The sequence below is a fragment of the Podarcis muralis genome, chromosome 16, assembly GCF_964188315.1.
Source record: "Podarcis muralis chromosome 16, rPodMur119.hap1.1, whole genome shotgun sequence".
In the NCBI taxonomy this organism is placed as follows: Eukaryota; Metazoa; Chordata; class Lepidosauria; order Squamata; family Lacertidae; genus Podarcis; species Podarcis muralis.
Window position 1 is genome coordinate 25738496 of NC_135670.1, and position 26336 is coordinate 25764831.

General features: G+C 48.2%; 3 protein-coding genes across 7 annotated transcripts in view; 1 reads left to right on the forward strand and 2 right to left on the reverse strand.

Moving 5' to 3' along the window:
* AIFM3 (AIF family member 3) overlaps window positions 1-2491 on the reverse strand; it is a 58250-nt gene extending 55759 nt beyond the window's left edge. For 2 of the 3 annotated variants that reach the window (XM_077920734.1, XM_028710518.2), the window contains exon 1: window positions 2159-2490. The gene's annotated coding sequence lies outside the window, so the exon portion shown is untranslated. Of the gene's footprint in view, window positions 1-2158 lie in introns of all 3 variants that reach the window. The other variant, XM_077920732.1, reaches the window with a different exon arrangement.
* Window positions 2492-6398: 3907 nt separating this feature from the next.
* Window positions 6399-16747, forward strand: SIRT4 (sirtuin 4). 2 transcript variants are annotated; one of them, XM_028710381.2, is made up of 5 exons: window positions 6399-6503; window positions 8207-8715; window positions 11057-11351; window positions 13704-13898; window positions 15867-16747. In XM_028710381.2, the coding sequence occupies exons 2-4, from the start codon at window positions 8207-8209 to the stop codon at window positions 13854-13856; spliced, it is 957 nt and encodes a 318-aa protein (XP_028566214.2). In that variant the 5' UTR covers window positions 6399-6503; the 3' UTR covers window positions 13857-13898; window positions 15867-16747. The 2 variants fall into 2 exon arrangements, with proteins under 2 accessions (XP_028566214.2, XP_028566215.2); XM_028710382.2 differs by lacking the exon at window positions 6399-6503 and adding an exon at window positions 6544-7006.
* Window positions 16748-16820: 73 nt separating this feature from the next.
* Window positions 16821-24959, reverse strand: LOC114586681 (hydroxysteroid 11-beta-dehydrogenase 1-like protein B). Of its 2 annotated transcripts, none has more exons than XM_028710386.2 (6): window positions 24802-24959; window positions 23122-23252; window positions 21980-22091; window positions 19250-19438; window positions 18248-18391; window positions 16821-17170 (listed from the first exon to the last, which is right to left on the reverse strand). In XM_028710386.2, the coding sequence occupies exons 1-6, from the start codon at window positions 24881-24883 to the stop codon at window positions 16956-16958; spliced, it is 873 nt and encodes a 290-aa protein (XP_028566219.2). In that variant the 5' UTR covers window positions 24884-24959; the 3' UTR covers window positions 16821-16955. The 2 variants fall into 2 exon arrangements, with proteins under 2 accessions (XP_028566219.2, XP_028566218.2); XM_028710385.2 differs by having other exon boundaries at window positions 23122-23309; window positions 24802-24923.
* Window positions 24960-26336: the final 1377 nt, after the last annotated feature.

Here is a 26336-nt window from a genome sequence, read left to right on the forward strand (position 1 = left end):
AGAATAACTATGAAAGAATGTCAGCGACGTTGAAGGAAGTCGAAAATGGATATGATTTGTTGTAAAATGGATAAAATGTATAATGAGTTGGATTTAATAAAAGCATTAAAAAAAAAAAACAGAAAGTGTGACTTAGGAAAGCTCATATTTCAGTGCAAATTAAACTTTCTCTCAGTTTTATATACGTCGCAAAATGGAATGATAATTAAAAACTTTACCTCCAAAAAGCAAACTAAATCTACTTTCACCCCCAACACTAACCAGAACATCATTTGCACATTGAAGCATCAGGCTTATCCTCTGGTAATGGAAGCATATTTGAGGCTGAAGCATGCAAAGTGGTGTTATTTGTGGAGTGGTGGGATCCACAGCAAACAAATCCATGAGTCCTTTCAATACTCAGCCAGAATCTACACACACACACACACACACACACACACACACACACACACACACACACTGCCCTCCTTAAAGTCTGGCACACCCAGAGGCATCATTGAGTCAAGGAAACATGCAGAAGAATGCTCAGCATCTTTCTAAAATCAGGCCATGTATTTGGGGCTGATGCATAGATGTTTAAGAATACAAGACTTTGCAATTCCGTGGGGTGGGCTTTTAAGTTACTGTATTATTATTATTATTATTATTATTATTATTATTATTATTATTATTAACAGTAATAAGAATACAGTGGTACCTCAGGTTACATACGCTTCAGGTTACATACGCTTCAGGTTACAGACTCCGCTAACCCGGAAATAGTGCTTCAGGTTAAGAACTTTGCTTCAGGTTGAGAACAGAAATCATGCTCTGGTGGCGCGGCCGCAGCAGGAGGCCCCACTTGCTAACATGGTGCTTCAGGTTAAGAACAGTTTCAGGTTAAGTACGGACCTCCGGAATGAATTAAGTACTTAACCCGAGGTACCACTGTAATAATTTATGATGGTGGAGGCGGGCAGGAGAAAAAGAAGGCTTTTTAATTCACTTTTCCCTTCCTGACCTTTTTTTCTGGGGAAAGGCTTTACAGAGCACCTGCTTGGCATGCAGAAGGTCCCAGGTCCCATCCCCAATGGCATCTCCAGGGCAGGGTCCCTCGCCTGAAACCCTCAAGAGCCACTGTCAGACAGTGTTGAACTAGATGGACCAATGGTCTGCCTCAATATAAGGCATCTTCCTATTTAATTCAGCTCTTTTTTAAAAAAAAGAATCATAAGGACTAGAATCTTGATCTGTTTTTAAGGAAAGGGCTGTAGCTCCTTGGTAGAGCATCTGCCTTGCGAGCCGAAGGAACCAGGTTCTATCCCTAGTAGCATCCCCAGGTAGGGATACCTGAAACCCTGGAGAGCTGCTGCCAGTTAATGCAGACAACACTGAGCTGGAAGGATCACCGCTCTCTGACTCAGTACAAAGCAGGTTCCTATGCATATGTGCATTACGGGAAGGGCTGTAGCTCAACGGAAGAGCATCTGCTTTGCATGCAAAATGTCTCTGGTTCAACCCCCGGCAGCATCTCCAGGTAATGACCCCCCCCCCCCGAAACCCTGGAGAGCTGCTGCCAGTCAGTGTAGACAATACTGAGCTAGATAGACCAGCGCTCTGAGTGCGTACAAGGCAGCTTTCCTGTGCTCCTACTTCGTGACACACACCAAGGATGGTTTACGCAGGAGCGGAGTCCATCATGAACCGCAGGCGAGAGAGATCCTTTCGGGTCAGAGCCCTGTCAGTCCGTCAGAGGGAAAGCAGAGAGCGAGAGGAGTAGACGGAAAAGGGGAAAGTGGCGGGGGGTGGGAGAAGCAATTAAAACGTTGTCCTTGTTGCAGCACAGCTGTTTGCAGCGCAGGGGAGGTTTTGAGCCCAAACAACGGGAGGGGGGGACCACTGCAGCTTTTTGGGAGCGCACACAGAGAGAGGCTGGATTATTCCTCCCAACCAGCAGCTGAAGATTTCAATCAAGGCATCTCTCATCATATGCACCACAGAAGCTGTGTTTTAGCTGAGATTTCCAAAAAGAAATGAATCATTTTCTTAGATTCCACCTCCCCCCGCTCCCCATACACACACCAAGAATCCGGGGTGCGAAGGGAAAGCCTCCGGGTTGCATCCTTCCCACCTACCCGCTTAATTCCTGCTTCCTCCAGCTGGGAGGGTTTCGCCTTACCTGGGCAGGGAGTGCAGTGAGGCGCGCAAGGAACTGGGCATCAACCTTGGCATCAGCTGCCGGGTGGAGGCAGAGGCTGTGGAAGAGGCTGCTTTCGCTCCTGCCTGGACTTCTGGGTCTTTGCAGAGAGGGAGGCCGGGTTTCCTCTCCCCCCCCCCCCCCAGCCCTGCAGTATTGATCCAAATGGGCCAAGGAGGTGCCAACTTGGCCGGAGTCCCGCAAGGCTGCTGCTCATCTGCAGCCCCCGAAAACTTTAGGCTGGGGAAAGACGGAGGGAGACTCCGGGTCCTGCATGAAACTTCCAAGGCACCTGCAGGCAGAGAGAGAAAGGGAGAGGGAGAGAGAGAGGCTGTTGACAGCTCAGAGCCCCCCTGGCGGTGGCTGAGAAGACAGCCCTAGGCTCCAGGGTCAGAAGCGGACCCAGGAGTGCTCTCTGTGACTTAACCGCTTCACCGCTGCAGCGGGACAGTCAGGGAGCGAGGGAGCATCCCTGGTGCTTGGCAAGGAAGGCTCAGCTAATAGCCCTGCTCCTAAGAGGAACACAGGACGGAGAGAGAGGTTACATAAGGCCACAGGAAGCTGCCTGAGTCACAACCCTGGTCCATTGGGCTCAAAATAGTCTGCGCTGACTGGTCCGGTGATTTCGGGAGTCTCCTGGAGACGGGGGCAGTTTTACTAGGAAACTAATGAATCTAATGAATGCCAATCAGAAGGTCGGCGGTTCGAATCCCAGCGATGGGGTGAGCTCGGTCCCTGCTCCTCCCAACCTAGCAGTTCGAAAGCATGTCAAAGTGCAAGTAGATAAATAGGTACCACTCTGGGAGGAAGGTAAATGGCATTTCTGTGCGCTGCTCTGGTTCGCCAGAAGCGGCTTACTCATGCTGGCCACATGACCCGGAAGCTGTACGCCAGCTCCCTCGGCCAATAAAGCAAGATGAGCGCCGCAACCCCAGAGTCGGCCACGACAGGACCTAATGCTCAGGAGTCCCTTTACCTTTACCTTTAATGAATCTTAATCTTCAGGGCCCCGATCCCAGAGGACCCCCAGAAGCAACTTGAGTCCACAGGCTTTAAATTTTTGGGTCTACTTAGTGCTTTTTTTCTGGGGGGGGGCGGGATGCAGGGGGGTGCATACCCCTAAATATTTTGTGAATCTAAGTTGGGCCTCATCCAGGGGCATTATTTCAATTTGAGTAGAAAAATGAGAGTACACCTAAACATTTTCTTTTTTATATAGAAAAAAAGCACTGGGTCTGATAGACTCAACTGGAGTCGCACAACTCACATTGATTAATTTTTTTGTTGTATATATTTCAGCAATCCCAAAGTCTGCGAGTCAGTAGCACACAAGGGTGCCAACTTGAATAAAACATTGCAGGGAGTGGGCCTCAGGTAAGCTCCACCCCACATAATCACAAGACACAGCACACCATTTGATGGCAATGCCCATCAAATTGGGGGGCCCTGGGGCCCTCAAATATTTTATGGGGGGAGGAAGGGACCTTGGACCCTAGTTGTTTCTTATGGTGGCACAGATGTTGCAAAGGTGAGTTGATCTGTCATGGAAGAACCCCGTTGAAGAAGATAACAGCAGCTACCCAGATGTCATTGCTGGTTGCTAAGGGGGCCCCCATGACAGTTTAAGCTTCAGGGGCCCCAAAAATGTAGATCCACTACAGCCTGGAAATGGCAGAGATCAAACCTGAGACCTTCTCCGTGCAGAGTAGGCAGTCTGTTATAGAAAAAGATAAACCAAGACTCCAGTCCTCATGGTTCTGAACTTCGGAACTCTCTCCCGCAGGAGGCAGTGATGGCCATCAATCTAGATGGCTCTTAAAGAAGATTGGACAAATTCATTGAGAAGAAGGCGATTAATCCCTACTGCCTCCACCATCAGAGGCAGCAATTCTTCTGAATACCAGTTGCTGGAAACTGCAGGGCAGAATGCTCTTGTGCTCGAATCCTGCTTGCCAGTTTCCCACAAGCATCTGGTTGGCCACTGTGAGAACAGGATGCTGGACTAGTTGGGCCATTGGCCTGATCCAGCAGGCTCTTCCTATGTTCTTATAAAGTGCTGATTTAAATAGCAACCTATCCCAGGCTGAATCAGACCACTGATCCTTTGAACTGAAGTGTTGTCTGTGCTGCTACAGCCCTTCCCCTAAAATAAATTAAGATTCTAGTCCTTATGGTTGTAACAAAAAAACCCCAGAGCTGAATTAAATGGGAAGCTGCCTTATACTGAGTCTGATCATTGGTCCATCCAGCTTAGCACTGTCTACACTGACTGACAGCAGCTCTCCAGGATTTTGGACAGGGATCCTCCCTCTCCCATCCCTACATGGAGATGCTGCTTGGGGTTGAACCTGAGACCTTCTGCATGCAAAGCAGCTGTTCTGTCACTTAGCTACGGCTTCTTCCTCAGGCTTAGAGCACCCCTAAAATAAACAAAGCCAGTCCTTTAGCCCAAAAATGGAAAACAAGTGAGGTCCCAAAGAAGAATGGCAACTTAAGTTGACAGAATATGTGCAGCTTGCAGACTTAACATATAGAATAAGAGAACAAGAAGAACACACGTTTAAAGAAGATTGGAAAATGTTTATTGAATATGCAGAAAATAATTGGCAGCATTAAGATAAATTCAACGGTGTAAATAAGTTTTGATGGATGCAATAATGGAATATTGATTGGTATAGTTTTTTGTAAATTATGCAGGGATTTAAGATATGTAAAATGAACCATGGAGAGAGGAGAAGCGAAGTCATGGATAATCTTAAGGATGTAAAATGAGTATTTGAAATTGTAAAACAGAAAATTTTAACAAAAATTTTATTTTATTTTATATAAACATAATTTATAATATATAACATAATTTATAATATAATTTTATTTTATATAACAGAGCCAGTCCCCAAAGCTGTGCTTCTGATCCCTTGCTAATTTGCCTTCGATGTACCCAAAAATGTCCTCTGGGTTGCCTCCGGTCAGTGCAACTGGACTCCCCAAAGTGGTGTATCATGGCTCTCTCAGACACCCTCCAAGGCCAGTGTCTCTCCTATATTTTTAATGAGCTGTTTTTTCATTCCATCTTTATCTCCCCTCTTTCCTCTGATGAGCGGACACAGTTCTCTGCCTTCCCCCATCCCACCCTGGTTGCATTACATTCCCCCAACAAGCCTGTGAGGTAGCACAGGAGCCAACTCCTAGGGGCCGAGGTCCCTTCTTCAGCTGCCCCTCAATAAAATATTTGAGAGGGCCGAACCCACCAAAGTTGATGGGCATTGCCATTCAAATGGTGGGTCCACGCAGAGTCTTGTGATCGATTATGTGGTGCGGGGCGATTATGTGCCCCCCATATTTTATTTAAGTTAGCACCCCTGAGAGGTAGGTTAGGCTGAGAGGCAGTGACTGGCCCACAAGGTCACCCAGTGAGCTTCATGGCTGAACAGGGATTTGAAGCCTGGTCTCCCTTAGTCCATCCCAGCCTAATCTACCTCACAGGGTCATTGTGGAGATTAAATAAGGAGGGGACACGGGTGGCGCTGTGGGTTAAACCACAGAGCCTAGGACTTGCCGATCAGAAGGTCGGCAGTTCGAATCCCCACGACAGGGTGAGCTCCTGTTATTCGGTCCCTGCTCCTACCCACCTAGCAGTTCGAAAGCACCTCAAAGTGCAAGTAGATAAATAGGTACCACTCCGGCGGGAAGGTAAATGGTGTTTCCGTGCGCTGCTCTGGTTTGCCAGAAGTGGCTTAGTCATGCTGGCTACATGACTCAGAAGCTGTACGCCAGCTCCCACGGCCAATAAAGCGAGATGAGCGCCGCTACCCCAGAGTCCTCCGCGACTGGACCTAATGGTCAGGGGTCCCTTTACCTTTACCTAGAACCATGCACGCCACCTCGAGAGAGACCTCCTCAGAGAGAAAAGGTGGAGGCTGCGAATGCATTAAATAAACAAATTTAAACTCCCCTCCAGATGTTGTCGACTGCAACTCCCACCACCCCCTCGCCACGCTGGCTGGAGGTGATGGCAGGTGAAGTCCGGAGGGCGCCAGGTCGGGGAAGGTCGTTCCAGAACCTCCCCAAGTTCCACAGAACCCGGCGGCTCCTCTGATCTCACAATGCAACCGGGCTTTGAAATGCGATCAAAAACCACACCCGGGCAAAGGCAGGTTTTCCCAGCCCGACCAGCCTGCAGCTGTTCACGCACCCGGTGCATTGTGGGAGTTGTAGTTCCCTCCCCCTGCCTCCTGCGGGAACTGCATCCCCCAGCAGGCTGTGCTTCCTCGGCCCTCCGCGTGGCTGCAATAGAGGTCAAGTGCACCCTCTGGGGGTGCAGCGCGAGGTGAGGGTCGCGTGTCGCTTACCGCGGTGTGAAACCCAGGACGCGCCATTCGGAGGGAGGGAGGGAAATGGCCCAGGTCGCCTTTGCAGAGGATGCCCATTTCTCCTGCTTGCCCCTCCCCTGGCTGGTTACATGTATAGGGTCGAGAGTTACATAACGAGGCGGCGATCCTCTGCACTCACAGAAAGCTGCTGCACCGACAAAAATAGATCCCAAGTCCAAAATGCAGCTGGGGGGGTAGAGAAGGGAAATTCTGATGTTCCTCCCCCAAGCGCCCCAGAGGCAAGATCAGATTTAATGGGGTCGCCGCCCTATAACCTTTGCGTAAGCTACCGAGGGGCATGTCTTTTAAAATCCTAAGCCCTATTATAGTTCTCGTTGGTTGGATGAGGACTTTTAGGAATCTTTCATTTCATTCCCTCTCCTTCTTAAGTGTTTTTAATTGGTTATCAAGTGGGTTTCGGAGACCTTTCCTTGTGCAAAGCAGTGAAGAAATGGAATAGGTAACATTATAATAAAAGAACTTTGAAACAGGGGATGTTTCTCTGTCCCCTCGATTTAGCCCATCTATAGAAGGAGGGTGATGATGATGTAATAATAATAATAATAATAATAATAATAATAATAATTGTAAAGTTGAAAGGGACCCTGAGGATCATCTAGTCCAACCCCCTGCAAAGCAGGAATATAAAGCTGTCCCATATGGGGATCAAACCTGCAACCTTGGCATTATCAGCAGCACGCTCTAACCAACAGAGCTGTGAATAATAATAATAATAATAATAATAATAATAATAATAGCCAATTTAAGCTGCAATCTGAGTAGGCATGAGAGAACGATTGTGGCTTAGTGGCTAGATCATCAGGCAAGGATCTGGGAGACCAGAGTTCAAATCCTCACTCAGCCATGAAGCTCACTGGGTCACCTTGGGGCAGTCACTTGCTCTCAACCTGACCTACCATACGGAGTTGTGAAGATAAAAGTATGTATGCAACTTTGAGCTCCTTGGAGCAAAAGCTAGGAGATAAATTCAATAAAACAAACGAACAAATGGGAGTCGCATGGGCTCAGCACCTCCCATTGAGAACGCAGTCCGATTTTGGAACTTAAAAACCGTTTTAAAGCTTTGAGCACCTTCCCCTAACCAGATGCCCTCCAGTGAGGTGCCCATCCAGGCTAGGAGATCACAGTGGTCCTCTTGTGCCACACAGTTAAACAAGTTTTTTGTCATGGTTCAGGGAAACCCAGGTCCATGCCATAGCTGTCAACGTTTCCCTTTTTTAAAGGGAAATTCCCTTATTCCGAATAGGATTCCTCGCAAGAAAAGGTAAAAGTTGACACCTATGGTCCAAGCCCACCCTCGGCCACTTAGTGAGCTTGGAGCTTGTCATTTTTTCAGCCTAATGCTGGGGTGAGAAATCTGTGGCCCTCCAGATACGGCTCAACTCTCAATGTGGCCAGTGCTTAGGGATGATAGCACTGGACGTTCCCCAACTCTGAATTTAAATTCTTGGGACCACCCCTAGCCTTTGAGGCAAAAAACAGGGCCAGCCCAATGTGTTTTGTTGCCTGAGACGAAGCTCAGGAGCCTCCACCCCAAGTATCCAGTCTGCCTAAAGGTCAGGCCGGCTCCGAACAAAAAGCCATGTGAACAGAGTTTGAAAACAGCAGTCCTCACCTGTCCCCTTCTGTCCTCACCTAGATGAGCGTTACCTCTCTCCTGAAGGTCTTGGGAGGATGGCCCATCCGTGGACTTCACTGCCGTGGCTCCCACTCCTCTGTGGCCAAGGCTGACCAGACCCTGGCCTTTGTTCCCGCCAGTCCTCCCCTGGACCCGGCGGAAGTCCAGAAGCTGCAAGAGTTTGTGAGCAGGGCCCGGAGGCTGTTTGTGTTGACCGGAGCAGGAATCTCCACCGAATCTGGAATCCCGGACTATCGCTCTGAAGGCGTGGGCCTCTACTCCCGGACGGATCGGCGTCCTGTCCAGCACGTCGAATTTCTGCGGAGTGCCCGGGCCCGCCAGAAGTACTGGGCCAGGAACTTTGTCGGCTGGCCCCAGTTTTCGGCCCACCAGCCCAACGTCGCCCACTTGGCCCTGAGGAACTGGGAGGTACTGGGGAAACTGCACTGGCTGGTGACCCAGAACGTAGATGCCCTGCACGCCAAGGCCGGCAGCCAACGTTTGACGGAGCTTCACGGCTGCATCCACAGGTTGGGGAGAGTGGCGTGGGGGAGGCTGGCTGATGGAAAAAGGGGAATGCAACTTTGCAACTGGGATGAGCTATTCCTGGAGATGCAAGCGGCAGTTGTGGGTGGGGATTGTTGGCCCCACAAATCCCCTTGCTGAAAAATAAAAGGGGCGAGTGATTGGTCTGCATTGCCGTAACGATAAGGTAAAGGTAAAGGGACCCCTGACCATTAGGTCCAGTCGTGACCGACTCTGGGGTTGCGGCGCTCATCTCGCTTTATAAGCCGAGGGAGCCGGCGTACAGCTTCCGGGTCACGTGGCCAGCATGACTAAGCCGCTTCTGGCGAACCAGAGCAGCGCACGGAAACGCCGTTTACCTTCCTGCTGGAGCGGTACCTATTTATCTACTTGCACTTGGACGTGCTTTCAAACTGCTAGGTGGGCAGGAGCAGGGACCGAGCAACGGGAGCTCACCCCGTCGCGGGGATTCAAACCGCCGACCTTCTGATCGGCAAGTCCTAGGCTCTGTGGTTTAACCCACAGCACCACCCGTGTCCCATAGAGAGATATAAAAAGTAACCACTGCAAGTGCCTTTAAAATGCACACTGTTACTGCCCAGAGATGGAAAGAAGATAAAGTCACTACCAGAGAAGAATGGCAGATGAAGTTAAAGACCATTGTAAACAGTTAAAGGATTGGAATATCACTTGTAGTTTAATGGTGAATTCTGGACACAATGGAAGAGGTAAAGGGTTTGGATTATCATAAAAGATGCAGAAGGAAGTGACTAATAATAGGACCCACAAAGGGGAGGGTGGAAGTCCAGGAGATTCCTTGGAATCTTGTTTTTATGATTTATGTTTGATATATCTCTATAAAATTTTAAGTTGCGAAACCAAATAAATAAATTTAAAAATAAAAGAAAATGCATCCTGTGGTTGTTATTGTTGCTGTTTTACAATTTGATCTTGAATGAAAACAACAACAACAACAATTTATATGCTATCCATCTGACTGGGTGCTTGGAGTCGCAGGACTACAGTTGATTATTTTTTTGTTGCATATATTTCAACAATCCGAAAGTTTGAAAGGCATTAGCACAGACGTTGCAAAAGTGGGGTAATCTGTGGTGGAACAACCTCATTGAAGAAGAAAACAACGGTTACCCAGACCTCATTGCTGGTTGTGAAAGGGTCCCCATGACAGTTCGTGCTTCGGGGGCCCCCAAAATCTAGGTCTGCCACAGCCTAGAGATGGCGGGGATCAAACCTGGGACCTTCTGCACACAGAGTAGGCAGTGCTATGGAACAGTGGTCCTTATAGATACAGCAAGACTCTAGTCCTCATGGTTCTGAACTATGGAACTCTCCCACAGGAGGTCACCAACCTAGATGGCTTTAAAAGACAAATTCATGGAGGGGAGGGCTGTCGATGGCTACTAGCCGTGAATGCTAGTCTCTGCCACCCCAGTGGGAGGCAGCAACACTTCTGAATACCGCTTGCTGGAAGGAGAGAGGTCTCTTGTGCTCAAATCCTGCTTGCCAGTTTCCCACAGGCATGTCGTTGGCCACTATGAGAACAGGACGCTGGACTAGTTGGGCCATTGGCCTGATCCAGCAGGGCTGTTCTTATGTTCTTATAAAGTGCTGATTTAAATAGGAACCTATCCCAGGCTGAATCAGACCACTGGTCCATTGAACGGAAGTGTTGTCTGTACTGCTACAGCCCTTCCCCTAAAATAAATTAAGATTCTAGTTCATAGGTCGGCAAACTAAGGTCCGCAGGCCCGATCAGGTCCAATTGCCTTCTGGATCCGGTCCGCGGACGGGCCGGGAATCGCCGCGTGGATTGCCAGCACGCGCGTTTTCTACCTCTCCCTCACGCGGCGGTGGTGCCTCCTCCCTCCCTCCTGGCTTCTCCCTGCCCTGCCTAGAGGAGGAAAGGGGCTGGGCTTTGTTGGTGCCAGCAGCAGCAGCAGCGCTCGAGCGGCCGCCATTTTAAGCAGTGCCTCTCTGGAGCCCTTTCACACGCCGCTCATCGTCCCCTCGCCGCCGCCAGCCCCTGCCGTTCGCAAGACACAGGTAAGCAGCCACCGGGGTTCGTGGTCTCTTGCATCATCGGCCCCCCCCCCAAAAAAAATATAGCCTGGCCCCTCACAAGGTCTGAGGGACAGTGGACCGGCCCCCTGCTGAAAAAGTTTGCTGGTCCCTGTTCTAGTCCTTAAGGCTCTAACAAAAAACTCAGAGCTGAATTAAATGGGCTAATAGACATGCAGTTGGCCGCTGTAAGAACAGAATGTTGAACTACATAGGCCCCATTTGGCTCTATCCAGCAGGCCCTCATGTTTTTATGTTGCCTCGCAGGGTCCTGTGCCTCAGTTGCGGAGACCGGACGCCCCGCACTGACCTCCAGGAGCGCTTTGAGGCCTTGAACCCCACCTGGAGAGCCGAGGCGCATGGGGTGGCCCCGGACGGCGACGTCTTCCTGTCCGAAGAAGAGGTGCGCACTTTCCTCGTCCCCCCGTGCGGCAAGTGCGGCGGGAACCTCAAACCAGACGTGACGTTCTTCGGGGACTCCGTGAGCAAGGAGAAAGTGGACTTTGTGTACCAGCGCCTGGGCGAGGCTGATTCGGTCCTGGTGGCAGGATCCTCTTTGCAGGTGGGTGCCCACAGCCAGCGAGGAGCTGGACCTGGGAGCAGAGGAGAGGCGGTCGCTTTCTCCCCCCAACCCCACCCCCCACCCCGCAAACGCAGGTTCAGATTTAGCTGCATTGAGCATGCAGTTCTCTGAATCAGAACCGCCGTGTTTCTGTACCATGTTCCCAAAATTTGTCTCGGTTATCTGTACAAAATGGGACATGGGTGGCGCTGTGGGTTAAACCACAGAGCCTAGGACTTGCTGATCAGAAGGTCAGTGGTTCGTATCCCCACAACAAGGTGAGCTCCCGTTGCTCAGTCCCTGCTCCTGCCAACCTAGCAGTTCGAAAGCACGTCAAAGTGCAAGTAGATAAATAGGTACCACTCCAGCGGGAAGGTAAACGGCGTTTCCGTGCGCTGCTCCGGTTCACCAGAAGCGACTTAGTCATGCTGGCCACATGACCCGGAAGCTGTACGCCGGCTCCCTCGGGCAATAAAGCGAGATGAGCACCGCAACCCCAGAGTCGGCCACGACTGGACCTAATGGTCAGGGGTCCCTTTACCTTTACCTTATCTGTACGAAAACCTTGTGAGGTTTATTTTCTTATTGCTTTCATATTCCACCTTTTCCTCCAAGGAGCATAAGGTGGCGCTTCCGTCATGCTCTCCATGCTCGTTTCAGTCCCCACAACAACCCTGTGAGGTAGGTTAGGCTGAGAGAGGCAGGGACTGGCTCAAGGTCGCCCAGTAAGCTTTGTGGGAAATTTGAACCCTGGTCTCCTAGTCCAACACTCTAGCACCACACTGGCTCTCAAGCTGCAGAGGATTCTTATAGGCAAGTGAGATCTGCCAGGAAATCTTGCAGTGTTAACATGCCAGCTCATTTTCGGGCTCAATTCAAGGTGCTCGCATTAATGTTTGAAGCCCTACATGAGCCAGGCCCCCAATATCTGAAAGGCCACCTTCCTTTCCTACAGAACCTGTCGAGTGCTGAGATGGGCAGAGGGGGCCATCTTGGTAGTTCCTCCACCATCAGAGGCTCAGGGTAGCAGGAGCCCAGGAGAGGGCCTTCTCTGTGATGGCCCCTAAGCTGTGAAACACATACTTCTCCACCCTGTCGTTGGACATTTGAGTGTATATTTTTAGGACCCACCTTATTTCTGTCATTGTTTTAAATTGTTTTAAACAGTTTGTTTGTTTAAACAACAACAACAGCCACTCCCCCTATCTCACACAGACAGACACACAGACACACAGACTGTGTCCCCAAAGGCAACCTGCCTCTCCCAATTTTAAAAAATTAGATATTATACCTTTTTGTTGTTTGATCGGGGGGGGTGTGTGTGTGCCTGATTTCAGGAATGCTGTTGCCTGTGTTTTATCTGGCATTTTCTATGTTTTTTTCTATGCATTTCCTATGCTTTTTTCTGAGCAGGGAGCAATATTCTCCATTATCAGTTTCTCTTCTGTGAAATGGGTATTTTTGCAGTGCCCAGGACAGTGGCTTAGATTTCTGAATGTGTGCCCAGATCCAAAAAGTTTGAGGACTGTTCTGATTGCTAGCCAATGTTTCACGGGTAGTATGCATGCTCAGTCCCCACTGGGCCAATTTGTTTAAAGAGTTTTCTGTTCAAGGTCCCGGCTGTTGATCTCCAACTATTGCTAACTTTGCTGACAACAGCAAAACTATGCATTGCCCAATCTTGGAAATGTAAATAATAAAAAAATCAATTAAAAGAATCAATCACCCACGATTACAGAAGAAAACCAGGGAAACAGCCTTGTATATAAAGCAAGCACATAATAGAGATAAAAATTACAATAATTATCCATGCCTTTCCTCATGCAATTCTAGAATGACAAAGTAGCAGATGATATCTTTCCATAGAACGTATATATGTTAATTTAATTGTCTGCCACCATGTATTATTTCATAGAATCATATAAATGTAAAGTTGGTGGGACCCAGCTTGCTGCAATGCACCTGTTTTTTCTCCTCCCTCCATCATTATTATTATTATTATTATTATTATTATTATTATTACCCCGACCATCTGGCTGGGTTGCTCCAGCCACACTGGGCGGCTTCGAATACATATAAAAACATAATAAAACATTGAACATTCATAATAGCAGTCTGATCCAATACAAAAAATGTCACAATAACTTTAAAATAAACAACTTATGTCAAATAAAGCAACATTCAATAATCCATTGGAATCTAAAAGTAACTATTAAAATTAAATATCAGCAAATACATCGGAACCTCAGTTTTCGAACGTAATCTGTTCCGGAAGCCCGTTTGACTTCTGAAACATTTGAAAACCGAGGATCAAAGGGCTGCCTGACCATCTCCTGCCACGTGTCTCAACAGGTATACTCAGCGTACAAGTTTGCACTCGCAGCCCGTGACGGGAAGCTACCGATGGCCGTCGTCAACATTGGCCCGACCAGGGCAGATTCCTTTGTGACTCTGAAACTGAATTCTCGTTGCGGGGAGCTGCTGCCTCTGATTGTCCTAAAGTGACCCAAATCGACACCCCGGGGGAGCAACCCCTCTCTGGGGTAGGTAAGTGTCCCCACACTCTTGCAGCCCAGCAGAGTTAGGCCCTCAGTTGGTGATGTCTGGTGCTGGAACCCAAAGGGCATGAGGCCAGGGAAGAATCAGAATTCAGAATCATAGAATAGTAGAACTGGAAGGGACCCCTGGGGGTCATCTATTCCAACCCCTGCAATGCAGGAGGCACAGCTAAAGAATCCATGACAGGTAACCATAATAATAAGAATAAGAATAAATAATAATTTATTTATACCCCGCCTATCTGGCTGGGTTTCCCCAGCCACTCTGGGCGGCTTCCAACAAAGTACAGTGGAACCTCGGGTTAAGTACGTAATTCGTTCTGGAGGTCCGTTCTTTTTTCCAAAAAAAAAATCCTTGAAAAATCCTTTTTTCAAAAGACATCCAAGTTTGTGAAGGTCGTTGCATCCTGCGGCGGTGAGTTCCATACTTCTGCCTCACTGATGCACATTTTCTCAATCTGTTCAACCCACACATCAACAGGTGCTAAGATGTGGTCCTCCAGATGTTGCTGGACTCCCATCATCCCTGAGCATTGGCCATGCTGGCTGGGGCTGAAGGGAACTAGAGTACCACACCTGGTGGGCTACCGGTTCTCCATCCCTCATGTACAGGCTTAGTCCAAGCTCAGGTTTTGCTGGAGCAAGTGGCTCACTTGGAGCTCTCCATGGTCCTTCAGCTGTGAGGGGTGACAGGATAAAAGGTAAAGGTACCCCTGCCCGTACGGGCCAGTCTTGCCAGACTCTAGGGTTGTGCGCCCATCTCACTCTAGAGGCCGGGGGCCAGCGCTGTCCGAAGACACTTCCGGGTCACGTGGCCAGCATGAAAAACTGCATCTGGCGAGCCAGCGCAGCACACGGAAACGCCGTTTACCTTCCCGCTAGTAAGCGGTCCCTATTTATCTACTTGCACTTAGGGGTGTTTTCGAACTGCTAGGTTGGCAGGCGCTGGGACCGAGCAACGGGAGCGCACCCCGCCGCGGGGATTTGAACCGCCGACCTTTGGATCGGCAAGCCCTAGGCGCTGAGGCTTTTACCCACAGCGCCACCAGGATAGCCACCTTCAAATATTTGAAGGGCTGTCACATGGAAGGTCGAGCGAGCTTGCTTCCTGCTGTTCTGAGGGGAGGACTAGAACCAATGGATTCAAATCATAGAACTGTAGAGTAGGAAGGCACCCTAAGGTCATCCAATCCAGCCCCCTGCAGTGCAGGAATCACAGCTAAAAAGCCCCTCTCCCATGGCCAATCTACACAAGAGAGAGAATTTTGTCCTCTTCAGTCTCTTGCATGCTACATTTGGTTTTATCGCCTGGAAAGGCACTCCCCAGTTTAACAGCACAGTTCAAGATTGCGGCCAAAAAATAATTTTAAAAAAGATAGGAAACTTTAAACAAAACAGAGCCGAGCAGTTCTGTCCTGTTTCCACTTGCTATTTTTATTTAATCCACTCCACTTGGTTTGCTTAAACCAAGGACTTGTACACTGACCATTAATAATGTATCATATGTTGTAGAGATCATTGCAAATTTATTATGCTATTTTTGCCATGTACAAATGACATTAAAATAATTGTGGCCACTTTCTGGACAATCTTCAAACATCAAGTTTGCACTCGTGTCCTGCTGGTGGGCTCCCCTTGGGGGCACCTGGTTGGCCACTGTGGGAACAGGATGCTGGACCAGATGGGCCACTGCCCTGCCACAGTAGCTGGGTTCTCCTTATGCTCTCCTGGAACCTCCAGGTCTAGGGGCAGTCTACCCTGATTCTTGAATTCCTGGGGGCATTTGGTCCCTCTGAGAGAGGGAGCCAAGACTAGACAGGCCACTGGCCTGATGCAGCGAGTTTCTCCTTATGTCCTTTATGCTGTTTAGCTTTCTTTACAGCATCAACCTACCGGGGGGAGTGGGGGGCACAGACGGACCAGCCTCACCACTTGCCATGTTTTTCTCTCCTTCCAGGGCCGCTGCTAGCAACGCCGCCACATCTTCCCAGAGCTCATCCAGCCCCACGTCCGCTTTCAACACGCCTGTGCTGGCCAAGTTCAGAGGCAGCAAAGACGAGGAGAAGGAGGACAGTGAAAACCCGGGTCCTGATTCTCAGCCGACGGGGGCCTAAACAACTTTTGTGTACAGGGAGATGCTGTGTGAATTAAAAAGAAACCTCCGGTGCACACTGCTTCCCGGGGTGTGGCCTCTGTTGCGGATCTGGCAGAGAGGAAATGGCTACCGGTGGCCGGGAGAGGGGAGAAATCTTTCTGCCTTAGTGGGAGGGTATGCCTCCAAATGCTCTTTTTCAAAAGGATATGGCGGTACTACAATTCCCATCATCCCTAGCTAGCAGGACCAGCGGGTGGGGATGATGGGATTTGTAGTCTGGAGAAAAAAAACAGCTGGAGACCTCTGTTTGGGAAACACTAGGAGAGGGGAAGGGCTGCAGCTCAGCATAAAGCCGGTGCCTTTTGAAATCTGCTCTAAATGAGAGCCATGAGGACTAGAAACCTACTTCATTTTCAGGGGAAGGGTGCAGCTCAGTGGTAGACCACCTCCTCAGCATGCAGGAGCTCTTGGGGTTGATTCTCCACATAGGGCTGATGGACCTGACTTGGTGTAAGGCAGATTTCTATTTAAATCTGCTATTTGTTTAGAACAATGAGGACTAGGATCTTACTTCATTTTTAGGGGAGGGGCACAGCTCAGTGGTAGAGCTTTGCGCGCCGAAGTTACCGTAAGTTCAGTCCCTGGCATCTCCAGGTAAGCTTGGGAAGGTCCCTTCCCTGAAACCATATGTTGTTTGGTTTTGCAAAAAATAAGAACACCATAAAAATTGATGCATATATTAAGGGAAATGTGTGTGAGAGTTAGAACAGCACACAAAAATGTGTTTATTAGGTGAGGTTTGCACTTAAAACACTGTTGAATATTCAAGAGAGAGAGAGAGAGAGATTGAGAAATGTACCGGGAAGCAGCCCCCGATAATTTGCAGCACCGGAACTTGTAGCTTTCCCACTCATAATTCTTTTCATAATCCACTTTCCCCACAAATAATTCTCAGAGGATTTTCTCCAGAACGTAGCTGTTGCTCATGATCTGGTCCACGACTCCTGGCAGCCAATCTCTGAGGAGCATCAAAGGTTTCGTGAGCCAGTAAGGAAAGAAGACTTCCCTCACCCTCATGACGCCGCCCCTCACGATGGCCTGGGCGCAGAGCTCTTTCGAACTTGGCTTCATGGAGATCTTGCCTTCTACCATCCTCACAGCTGAGTCTGCGGGAAAGAACGCAGAAGGCAAGTCAGTGTAGAAGAAAGGGCACCAGGCACCCGAAGATCTTGGAAGCTGCTGCTGGTCTGTCTGCCTTGCTGCTGCCTACAGGGGCTGACGGTGGCTCTCCAGAGCTGCAGGCTCAGGAGTCTCACCCAGCCCTTCCTGAAGATGCTTCCGGGGATTACCTGCTCTGCTAGGTTGGCAGGAGCTGGGACTGAGCAACAGGAGCCCATCCCGTTGCAGGGATTTGAACTGCCGGCCTTCTGATCAGCAAGCCCAAGAGGCTCAGTAGCTTAGACCACAGCGCCACCCGCGTCCCATCACGATGTTTAGCTGGTGTTATAAGAAAAAACTGCTGTTTTCCCCCTTCTGGGCTATTCTAGAGCCCATATAGAGTCCTTAAGTGGGTTCCTTATCGGTAGGAGAAAATAGCAGAGGCCAAGAATATTGAGAAGCAAAGCGGCTAGTAAGCCTGATCTTTATTAAACTGTTGCAACAGGGTCCCCACTCACCACACGCAGGAGGGAGGAGAGAACCCTGAACAATGATGCGCAAGCCCTTAAAAGACTTTTGAAATTGGCCACCCTGTTGCCCAAGACCATCCCCCTAAAACAGCATCCATCCATCACAGAAGTAGGCAGTCTACAGCAGAAATCCTGTTTGCCAGGATACCTCATAATGGTCACTGATTGCATTACCTGGGGCAGTCTGGCCATTCTTTTGTGATGGTTCATGCTTTAGTTCCTGAATCCAGGGCACAGGCTCACCCTATTCATACACCCTTAAGGCAGGAGTTGCAAGCAAAAAGACAATGGGAAGGCTTTCCCAATTTTCCTCCTTTACTGCAGAGAAATATTTGAGGTCATTGGGAGAGTCAAAATGGCTTCAGGATTGCTCTCCTGTACTATTTCAGACACGTGGTTTATATACGTATGTATGTGTTTGCCTTGAACATTTATGAACATTTATTTTACATTTGAGACCTTAGAATTCTTACAACACTGGTGATCTATCACGATGTTGAACAGCGGATTATCACCCAGCCCTACTAAGCGGCTGCCCTACCTGGGGCTGCTTACCTGTGTCAATGTACCCCAACACGGCAACCGTGATGGGCGTGTTGATTTCCCGAAGGCGCAGCTCTGTCCGCAAGGAGCTGTAGAATCCTTCCAGCGCAGCTTTGCTGGCGGCATATGGAACGGAGAAAGGGGCTGGAAGGCGGCCTGAGAGAAAACAGGAGCATATTCCTACTTGGAAGGTTGCAGAATCTATTTCTCCAGAAACCAAAGGGGTTAAGGGGATGGAGCGACTGCCCCTCTGAGGGAACGTTGCAGCCTTTGGGACTTTTTAGTTTAGAGGAGAGGCAAGTAAGGGGGCAACGTGATAGAGGTTTGTACAACTGACATGGAGAAAGCCGTGACAGAAAGGATTTTCTCCCCCTCATGTTTTTTTCAGCAGAAGAATGGGGTGTGAGTGCTCTCTAATAAATTAACTAACAGAGGATTGGGAAATTTAGATGCAGGAGCCCTAGAAGGACCTAAGAAGAGCCCTGCTGAATCAGGCCAACAGCCCATCTAGTGGTGGTAGTAGTAGTAGTAGTAGTAGTAGTAGTAGTAGTAGTAGTAGTAGTAATACATTTATACCCCTGTGGCATCTGGCTGGGTTTCCCCAGCCACTTTGGGCAGCTCCCAACAGAATTTTTAAAACACGATAAATACATCAAACATTCAAAGCTTCCCTAAACAGGGCTGCCTTCAGATGTCATCTAAAAGTCAGATAGTTGTTTATTTCCTTGACATCTGATGGGAGGGCGTTCCACAGGGCGGGTGCCACCACCGAGAAGGCCCTCTGCCTGGTTCCCTGTAACCTCACTTCTCGCAGGGACGGAACCGCCAGAAGGCCCTTGGTGCTGGACCTCAGTGTCTGGGCAGAACAATGGGGGTGGAGTCACTCCTTCAGGTATACTGGGCCGAGGCCATTTAGGACTTTAAAGGTCAGCACCAGCACTTTGAATTGTGCTGAGAAAGTTTGGACCTCCTGAGATCACTTAGGCTGGGGGGTGTCCAGTCGCCTGCCCATACCGCATATGGACGATACCACGATGATGTTGCCATGGGACTCTTGCAACATGCTCAGGGCTGACACGGTGACCTGGACGTAGCTGAAGAAGTTGACCGTCATGGAGCTGATCACAGATTCCAGGTCTCCTTGGTACGGGCCAAAACCGATTTTTCCACCGACATGATTCAGAACTAGCAGATCAAGCCCCCCTGCAAGGGAAAAGAGCGCAGAGACCCTGAGTGGAAGAGAGAGAGAGAGCAGCAGCCGTGCTTGGAGATGGATGGAGCTCAGCCTCTTCTCATGTCAACCTATAGGCTGTCCTTGAGAATCAGCCTGTGCCCAGCTCAGTCCTTTCATGATTTAGCTGCGGTTCCTTCGTTTCAGGGGGTTGGGCTAGATGACCCTTGGGGTCCCTCCCAACCTTACGATTCTCTGATACCAGCTTTCGCAAGCCTGGTGCTCTCCCAATGTAGGAACGCAAGGAGAAATATGGTTAGGCTTGCATTAAGACAGCGGTTGCCAAACTTTTTTCTCCTTACCCAATAAAAAGCGTTATTCAGAACCGGGATTTGCGTGAACCAGTAACGAAGATAGTAACGCAATGACATTCAAAATGGTAACTATGAATTGCCCATGTATTCAAAACCCACTTCAAACTATTTAGGTTAACCAAGTCAACAAAACTGATGGACGTAATCCGGTGACACCAGCTTTCACAGAATCACAGAATGATAGAGCTGGAAGATACACCCAATCAATGAGAAATTGGAAACAAGTCAAAATCTATTAATCTCAAATGACTGGGGCTGATGGGAGTTGCTGTCCAAATTATCTGGAAGGCCAATCAGGTTGGGAGATGCTGGTCAACCCCCTTCCTTCCTTCCTTCCTTCCTTCCTTCCTTCCTTCCTTCCTTCCTTCCTTCCTTCCTTCCTTCCTTCTCCTCCCTCCCTCCCTCCCTGGCCAGGTTTAATTCAAATCCTTCAAACCTTCTATGGGGAAGGTTCTCAGGAATGGTGGAAGGAGAAAGAATTTGCCCATGTGAAGACCATCAAGTGGAAACTCTTACGCATATTGTTCTTAAACGTAAACTATATGTTGATCTCCACCAGCAGTTCCTAGATCAACTCTCCATCCCCAAATGGAAACCAGAGTTAGAGGTCATACATTTTCTATTATTGGGGAATAATCAGCAGCTCACCAAGTTAGTGGCTAAATATCTTTATCTGTTTTTTGTCGTCGAAACACATTGCAGGTGTAATGCTAGACTGCTTTGCCTCTTTCATTTGACAAATGTTTTGTGTCACTGGGAAGGCGGTAATTCTGTATTGATTTGCTATGGATGTTTGTATGCGATGCCAATAAAAGGTTTAATGATGATGATGATATAATAATAATAATAATAATAATAATAATAATAATAATAATAATAATAATAAATTTTATTTATATCCCGCCCTCCCCAGCCGAAGCCGGGCTCAGGGCGGCTAACAACACTAAAACAGTACAACATTATAAATACATTCTAAAAATTAATTAAAATACAAATTGATGGCAACCATAGACTAAAGCTTTGTAGAGATTGCCAAAGGAGGGAGTCAGGCTGCGCCCTGACTAAAGGCCTGGTGGAACAGCTCTGTCTTACAGGCCCTGCGAAAAGATGTCAAGTCCTGCAGGGCCCTTGTCTCTTGCGACAGGGCGTTCCACCAGGTTGGAGCCGCAGCCGAAAAAGCTCTGGCTCTAGTTGAGGCCAGCCTAACCTCTCTGTGGCCTGGGACCTTCAAGATGTTTTTATTTGAAGACCGTAAGTTCCTCTGTGGGGCATACCAGGAGAGGCGGTCCCATAGGTACGAGGGTCCTAAGCCGTATAGGGCTTTGAAGGTTAAAACCAGCACCTTAAACCTGATCCTGTACTCCACCGGGAGCCAGTGCAGCTGGTATAGCACCGGATGAATGTGATCTCGCAGCGAAGACCCCGTAAGGAGTCTCGCTGTGGCATTCTGCACCCGCTGGAGTTTCTGGGTCAGTCTCAAGGGCAGCCCCACGTAGAGCGAGTTACAATAATCCAGTCTGGAGGTGACCGTCGCGTGGATCACAGTGGCTAGGTCAGGGTGAGAGAGGTAAGGAGCCAACTGCTTAGCCTGGCGGAGATGAAAAAATGCCGCCTTTGTTATAGCTGCAATCTGCGCCTCCATGGAGAGGGAGGTATCGAAGATTACACCCAAACTCTTAACGGACGGTGCTGGCATTAATTGCACCCCCGCAAGAGAAGGGAGTTGCCCCCTCAATCTCATATCGTCCCGTCCCAGCCAGAGGACCTCTGTCTTCAAAGGATTTAACTTCAACCGGCTCCCACGTAACCATCCAGCCACAGCTTCCAAGCATCTGATCAGTGTGTCTGGGGCCGAGTCAGGATGGCCATCCATCAACAGATAGAGTTGGGTGTCATCAGCATACTGATGGCAGCCCAGCCCAAAACTCCGGACAAGCTGGGCAAGGGGGCGCATAAATACCATCCTTCATCAAAAGATCTCTGGGCAGATCTTTGCCAAGATGCAGACAGACAAGGCCAGTAGCTGTGGTGTCCCAGGGCAGAAGCCGGCAAATGCCTTTGGAGCTGTTCCCTTCAAGATGAAAGGGTCAAGGAGCCCTTTGCCTGCGCCTCAGGCAGCTTGTGTGGCAGCCTTTTGGGACCTGGAAGAACAGTTGCCACCCCTCCAAGACTGGCTAGAGACTGGCCCTCCATCTTTACCCAAGACCTTCTTGGTTTCTTCCACAACATTCCGGGCAGAAGCCAAGTCACTCATATCTGAAACGACGTACGAAGCAGAGGCGGCTCCCAGTTTCAGACAATTCTGGACTACCTGGAGGAAACAAATAAATGGAAAACGAGCAAGGCCCCAACTAAAGAAGACTGGCAACTTAAACTGATGGAATATGTGCAGCTTGCAGACTTAACTTATAGAATAAGAGAACAAGAAGAGTATACGTTTAAAGAAGATTGGGAAATGTTTATTGAATTATTAAGTGAATTACTCAATACACTTGAAAAGGTTGGCAGCTTTAAGATAAATTCAACAGTCTAAATAAGTTTTGATGGATGTAAAAATGGAATATTGGATGGCTTAGTTTATGTGAAATATGCAGGGATCTATGGCATGCAAACTGAACCATGGAAAGAGAAGAAGGGAAGTCATTGATATTTTAAGGTTGTTTAAATGAATATTCTAAATTGTAAAATAGAAAAAAACGTAATAAAAGAATGCAGAAATAGAAAACAAATAAAAATAAAGAGGGAACTTGAAAATGGCTTCTAAGTGGTTTTCAAGTATAAAATCCATTGTAAAATACTACAACGCACAATAAAACAATCCTATCTGAGCAGTAAAAAACAGCCACAAAATTTATTATACAGCGAGCCAGTTTAAAAGGACCATAATTTTAAAAAATCAAAATCAAAACAGTTGGATCAGGAAGTTCAAGTTCAGGGGAATGTTCATCAGAAACAAGTGTGTCTTTAAAAACCAGTAGAATAGCAGTAGTGATGGTGAGTCATAAAATCACAGAATTATAGAGTTAGAAGAGACCCCAAGAGTCATCTAGTCCAACGCCTTAGAGCAAGGAGGGCGTTCCATAATAGCAGTGCCATCAGGGAAAAAGCCTCCATGTTCCCACAAGCCAATGGTCACCATCAGGGCATGGCTAAACTATGTTCCATTATGGAACAACGGATTCTTGTGGGAGGGGGGCTTGGTCAGAAGGAGGGCCAGATGAGGAAGAGATGGGGGTATTTTTGAGGGGGGAGGGGAGGCTAAGGGTTGTAGCCAAACTAAGACTATTGGAATCAAGGAACCTGAGATTAACTACATTGGGGTCAAGGGATTAACAGTTTACCTTCTGGAGTCGTGTCTCATTCCTCGCTGTCAGCATCAAATGGGCCCCCATCCAGGCGAACTCATAGGCCATTTGTTCCCCTATCCCTGTGCTTGACCCCGTCACCAGGACCCGTTTCCCTCGCACCATTTCTGGAGACAGAGAAGGAGATGGTCAACATCAGCCGCCCGTGATCCAGATGTTTTGCACTGAAGTTCGTAAGAAAAGAAACGTAAGGATAGGAGGAGAGTCTGGCCAAAGGGGCCCCCATGCAGTCACAGAATCACAGAGTTGGAAAAGACCCTTAGGATCATCTAGTCCAGCCCCCCCCAAACTCGGCCCTCCAGATGTTTTGGGACTACAACTCCCATCATCCCTAGCTAACAGGGCCAGTGGTCAGGGATGATGGGAATTGTAGTCCCCAAACATTTGGAGGGCTGAGATTGGGGATGCCTGATCTAGTCCAACCCCCTACAATGCTGGGATATGCAGCTGTCCTCATACGGGGATCGAACCTGCAGCCTTGGTATTATCAGCCAACTGAGCTATCCAAACTATCCTTTTCTTGCAGTGGCCGACTAAATGCCCCAAAGGGAAGCCCACGAGCAGGATCTGAGTGCAGCAGCACTCTCCTGTCTGGTGGCTTCCAGCAATGGAGATTTAGAAGTATTACTGCCTCCTCCCTAGTAATTGATTTTATTTCACAAGATCTATATACGGCTGGATTGTAACACAACATCGACACCATTACGAAACAACAAAGTTGATGAAAGCAATTCTTTAAAACGTTCAAAAATTAAATCAGAATAAATGATCATTACCCCAGAGTCTCAGGGGTGGTGGCAGCCCAAGGGAGGGTCTTTTCTGTGGTGGCCTCTAAGCTGCAGAACTCCCACTTCACAGAGATGCACTTTCGTTATACAGCTTTCAGCAAATGCTAAAGACGCACCTCTTTCCCCTGGCACCTGTGTCTTTAGGATCCACCTTTCCCCCCAGTGATTGTAATTCAACTGTTTTTAAAGTTGTGTTTTGTTGTAACCCGCTCTGGAACCTTAGGGTGAAGGGAGAGTTAATAATAATAATAATAATAATAATAATAATAATAATAATAATAATAATTTAAAACACTAATGTAAAGCATGGGCCAGGTTCTATGCATCTGGATAGGGTAATCTAAACAAAAAAAGTTTTTAGCAAGTGCCAACAACAGACCCTCCAAGCTTCCCTATTTTCCAGGGACAATCCCATATTTACAGAAGCTCTCCCGGTTTCTGATCTGATCCCTGAATGTCCCGCTTTTCCTTAGGACTTCCCTATTTTCTTCGGAGAAATGTTGGAGGGTAGTGATCCGAGCCCAGAGCCATCTGAAGGTAGCCCTGTGTAGGGAAGTTTTTCAATGTTTTATTATATTTTCATATATGTTGGAAGCCGGGTGGGTGAGGTATAAATAGTAACTTCTTTGTTGTTGTTGTTGTTGTTGTTGTTGTTATTATTATTATTATTATTATTATTATGGAACAGGTGGTCCCTATTTTCATCGGATAAATATTGGAGAGTATGCAACAAGAGCAGAGCGAAGGTGCTTGTCTGGTGTCGCTAGCATGCTATGTGCAAATATCCCCAAGAACGGCAGAGGCATTTATGTGCAAGAGACGATCAAGGCCACGTTTCAGAAGAGGCAACCCTTCTCCCTTTGCTTACCTTCGGAGAAGCTTTCCCAGGTATAGGCATAGAAAGCGAGGACAGCAATGAGGACAGGCGCGACAATCTTGAGCACCGCCATGGTTGTCTCTGCAGCCAATCATTAACCTCGACTATCTGGACTTGTTTGGCGAGGTTCAGAAATCCACCCTTTGCCCTGTGGCCACCCAAAGCCTTTCCCAGAAATAAACAACTATTGGCATAATAATAATAATAGTAATAATAACAACAACAACAACAACAACAACAACAACAACAACAACAACAACAACAACAACAATAATAATAATAATAATAATAATAATGTATTATTTATAGCCTGCCCATCTTGCTGGGTTTCCCCAGCCACTCTGGGCAGCTCCCAATAGAATATTAAAAACAATAAAACATCAGACGTTCGAACTTCCCTAAACAGGGCTGACTTCAGATGTCTTCTAAAAGTCAGATAGTTGTTTATTTCCTTGACATCTGATGGGAGGGTGTTCCACAGGGCGGGTGCCACTACCGAGAAGGCCCTCTGCCTGGTTCCCTGTAACCTCACTTCTTGCAGGGAGGGAACTGCCAGAAGACCCTCGGAGGTGGACCTCAGTGTCTGGGCAGAACAATGGGGGTGGAGACGCTCCTTCAGGTATACTGGGCTGAGGCCATTTAGGGCTTTAAAGGTCAGCACCAACACTTTGAATTGTGCTCGGAAATGTACTGGGAGCCAATGTAGATCTTTCGGGACTGGTGTTCTATGTTCTCGGCGGCCACTCCCAGTCGCCATTCTAGCTGCGGCATTCTGTATTAATTGTAGTTTCCGGGTCACCTTCAAAAGTAGCCCCACATAGAGCACACTGCAGTACAGCTGGGAACACATCCAGTCTGGAATCCCAGACAGTCACTGCCAGTCAGTGTAGACAATACTGAGCTAAGTCTCACTCACCATAAAGCAGTTTCTTATGCTCTCCCGATCTTCCAAATAGGGCTTCAGTTCTGCAGGGATGCAGAGCAAGAGGGAGAGATTTGGGACAAGTGCAAGGGGGACATTGCATCTGTCTTCTGACAACCTTCCTGAGGTTTTGTAATACAACCCCCATCAGCCCCCAGCAGACACTGAATTGAAATCCAGGAAATCAAGATGACACCGAATGGATGAAGGCTGAGTTACAGGCTGGGTGCTGTCCCCCTACACAGTGGGTGGCGCTGTGGTCTAAACCACTGAGCCTCTTGGGCTTGCCGATCAGAAGGTTGGAGGTTTGAATCTCCGCAACGGGGTGAGCTCCTGTTGCTCTGCCCCAGTTCCTGCCAACCTAACAGTTCAAAAGCACACCAGTGCAAGTAGATAAATAGGTACCACTGCTGCAAGAAGGTATTATTATTATTATTATTATTATTATTATTATTATTATTATTATTAATTGAATTGATATACTGCCTTATACCCGGGGGTCGCAGGGCGGTTCACAGAATAAAATCAAGATATAAAACCACAAAATACATCATCATCATCATCATCATCATCATCATCCCAGTACGCCCCCCCCCCCTCACAA

Excerpts from the sequence above, each read along its gene's own strand:
- SIRT4 (XM_028710381.2), top strand. The coding sequence starts at position 8,207 with ATGAGCGTTACCTCTCTCCTGAAGGTCTTGGGAGGATGGCCCATCCGT. Across the intron at positions 8,716-11,056 it reads CTTCACGGCTGCATCCACAG|GGTCCTGTGCCTCAGTTGCG; the intron begins GTTGGGGAGAGT and ends GTTGCCTCGCAG. Across the intron at positions 11,352-13,703 it reads TGGCAGGATCCTCTTTGCAG|GTATACTCAGCGTACAAGTT; the intron begins GTGGGTGCCCAC and ends GTGTCTCAACAG.
- LOC114586681 (XM_028710386.2), bottom strand. The coding sequence starts at position 24,883 with ATGGCGGTGCTCAAGATTGTCGCGCCTGTCCTCATTGCTGTCCTCGCT. Across the intron at positions 19,439-21,979 it reads AGAAACCAAGAAGGTCTTGG|GGGGGCTTGATCTGCTAGTT; the intron begins GTAAAGATGGAG and ends TTTCCCTTGCAG. Across the intron at positions 17,171-18,247 it reads GTTGGGGTACATTGACACAG|ACTCAGCTGTGAGGATGGTA; the intron begins GTAAGCAGCCCC and ends TCTTTCCCGCAG.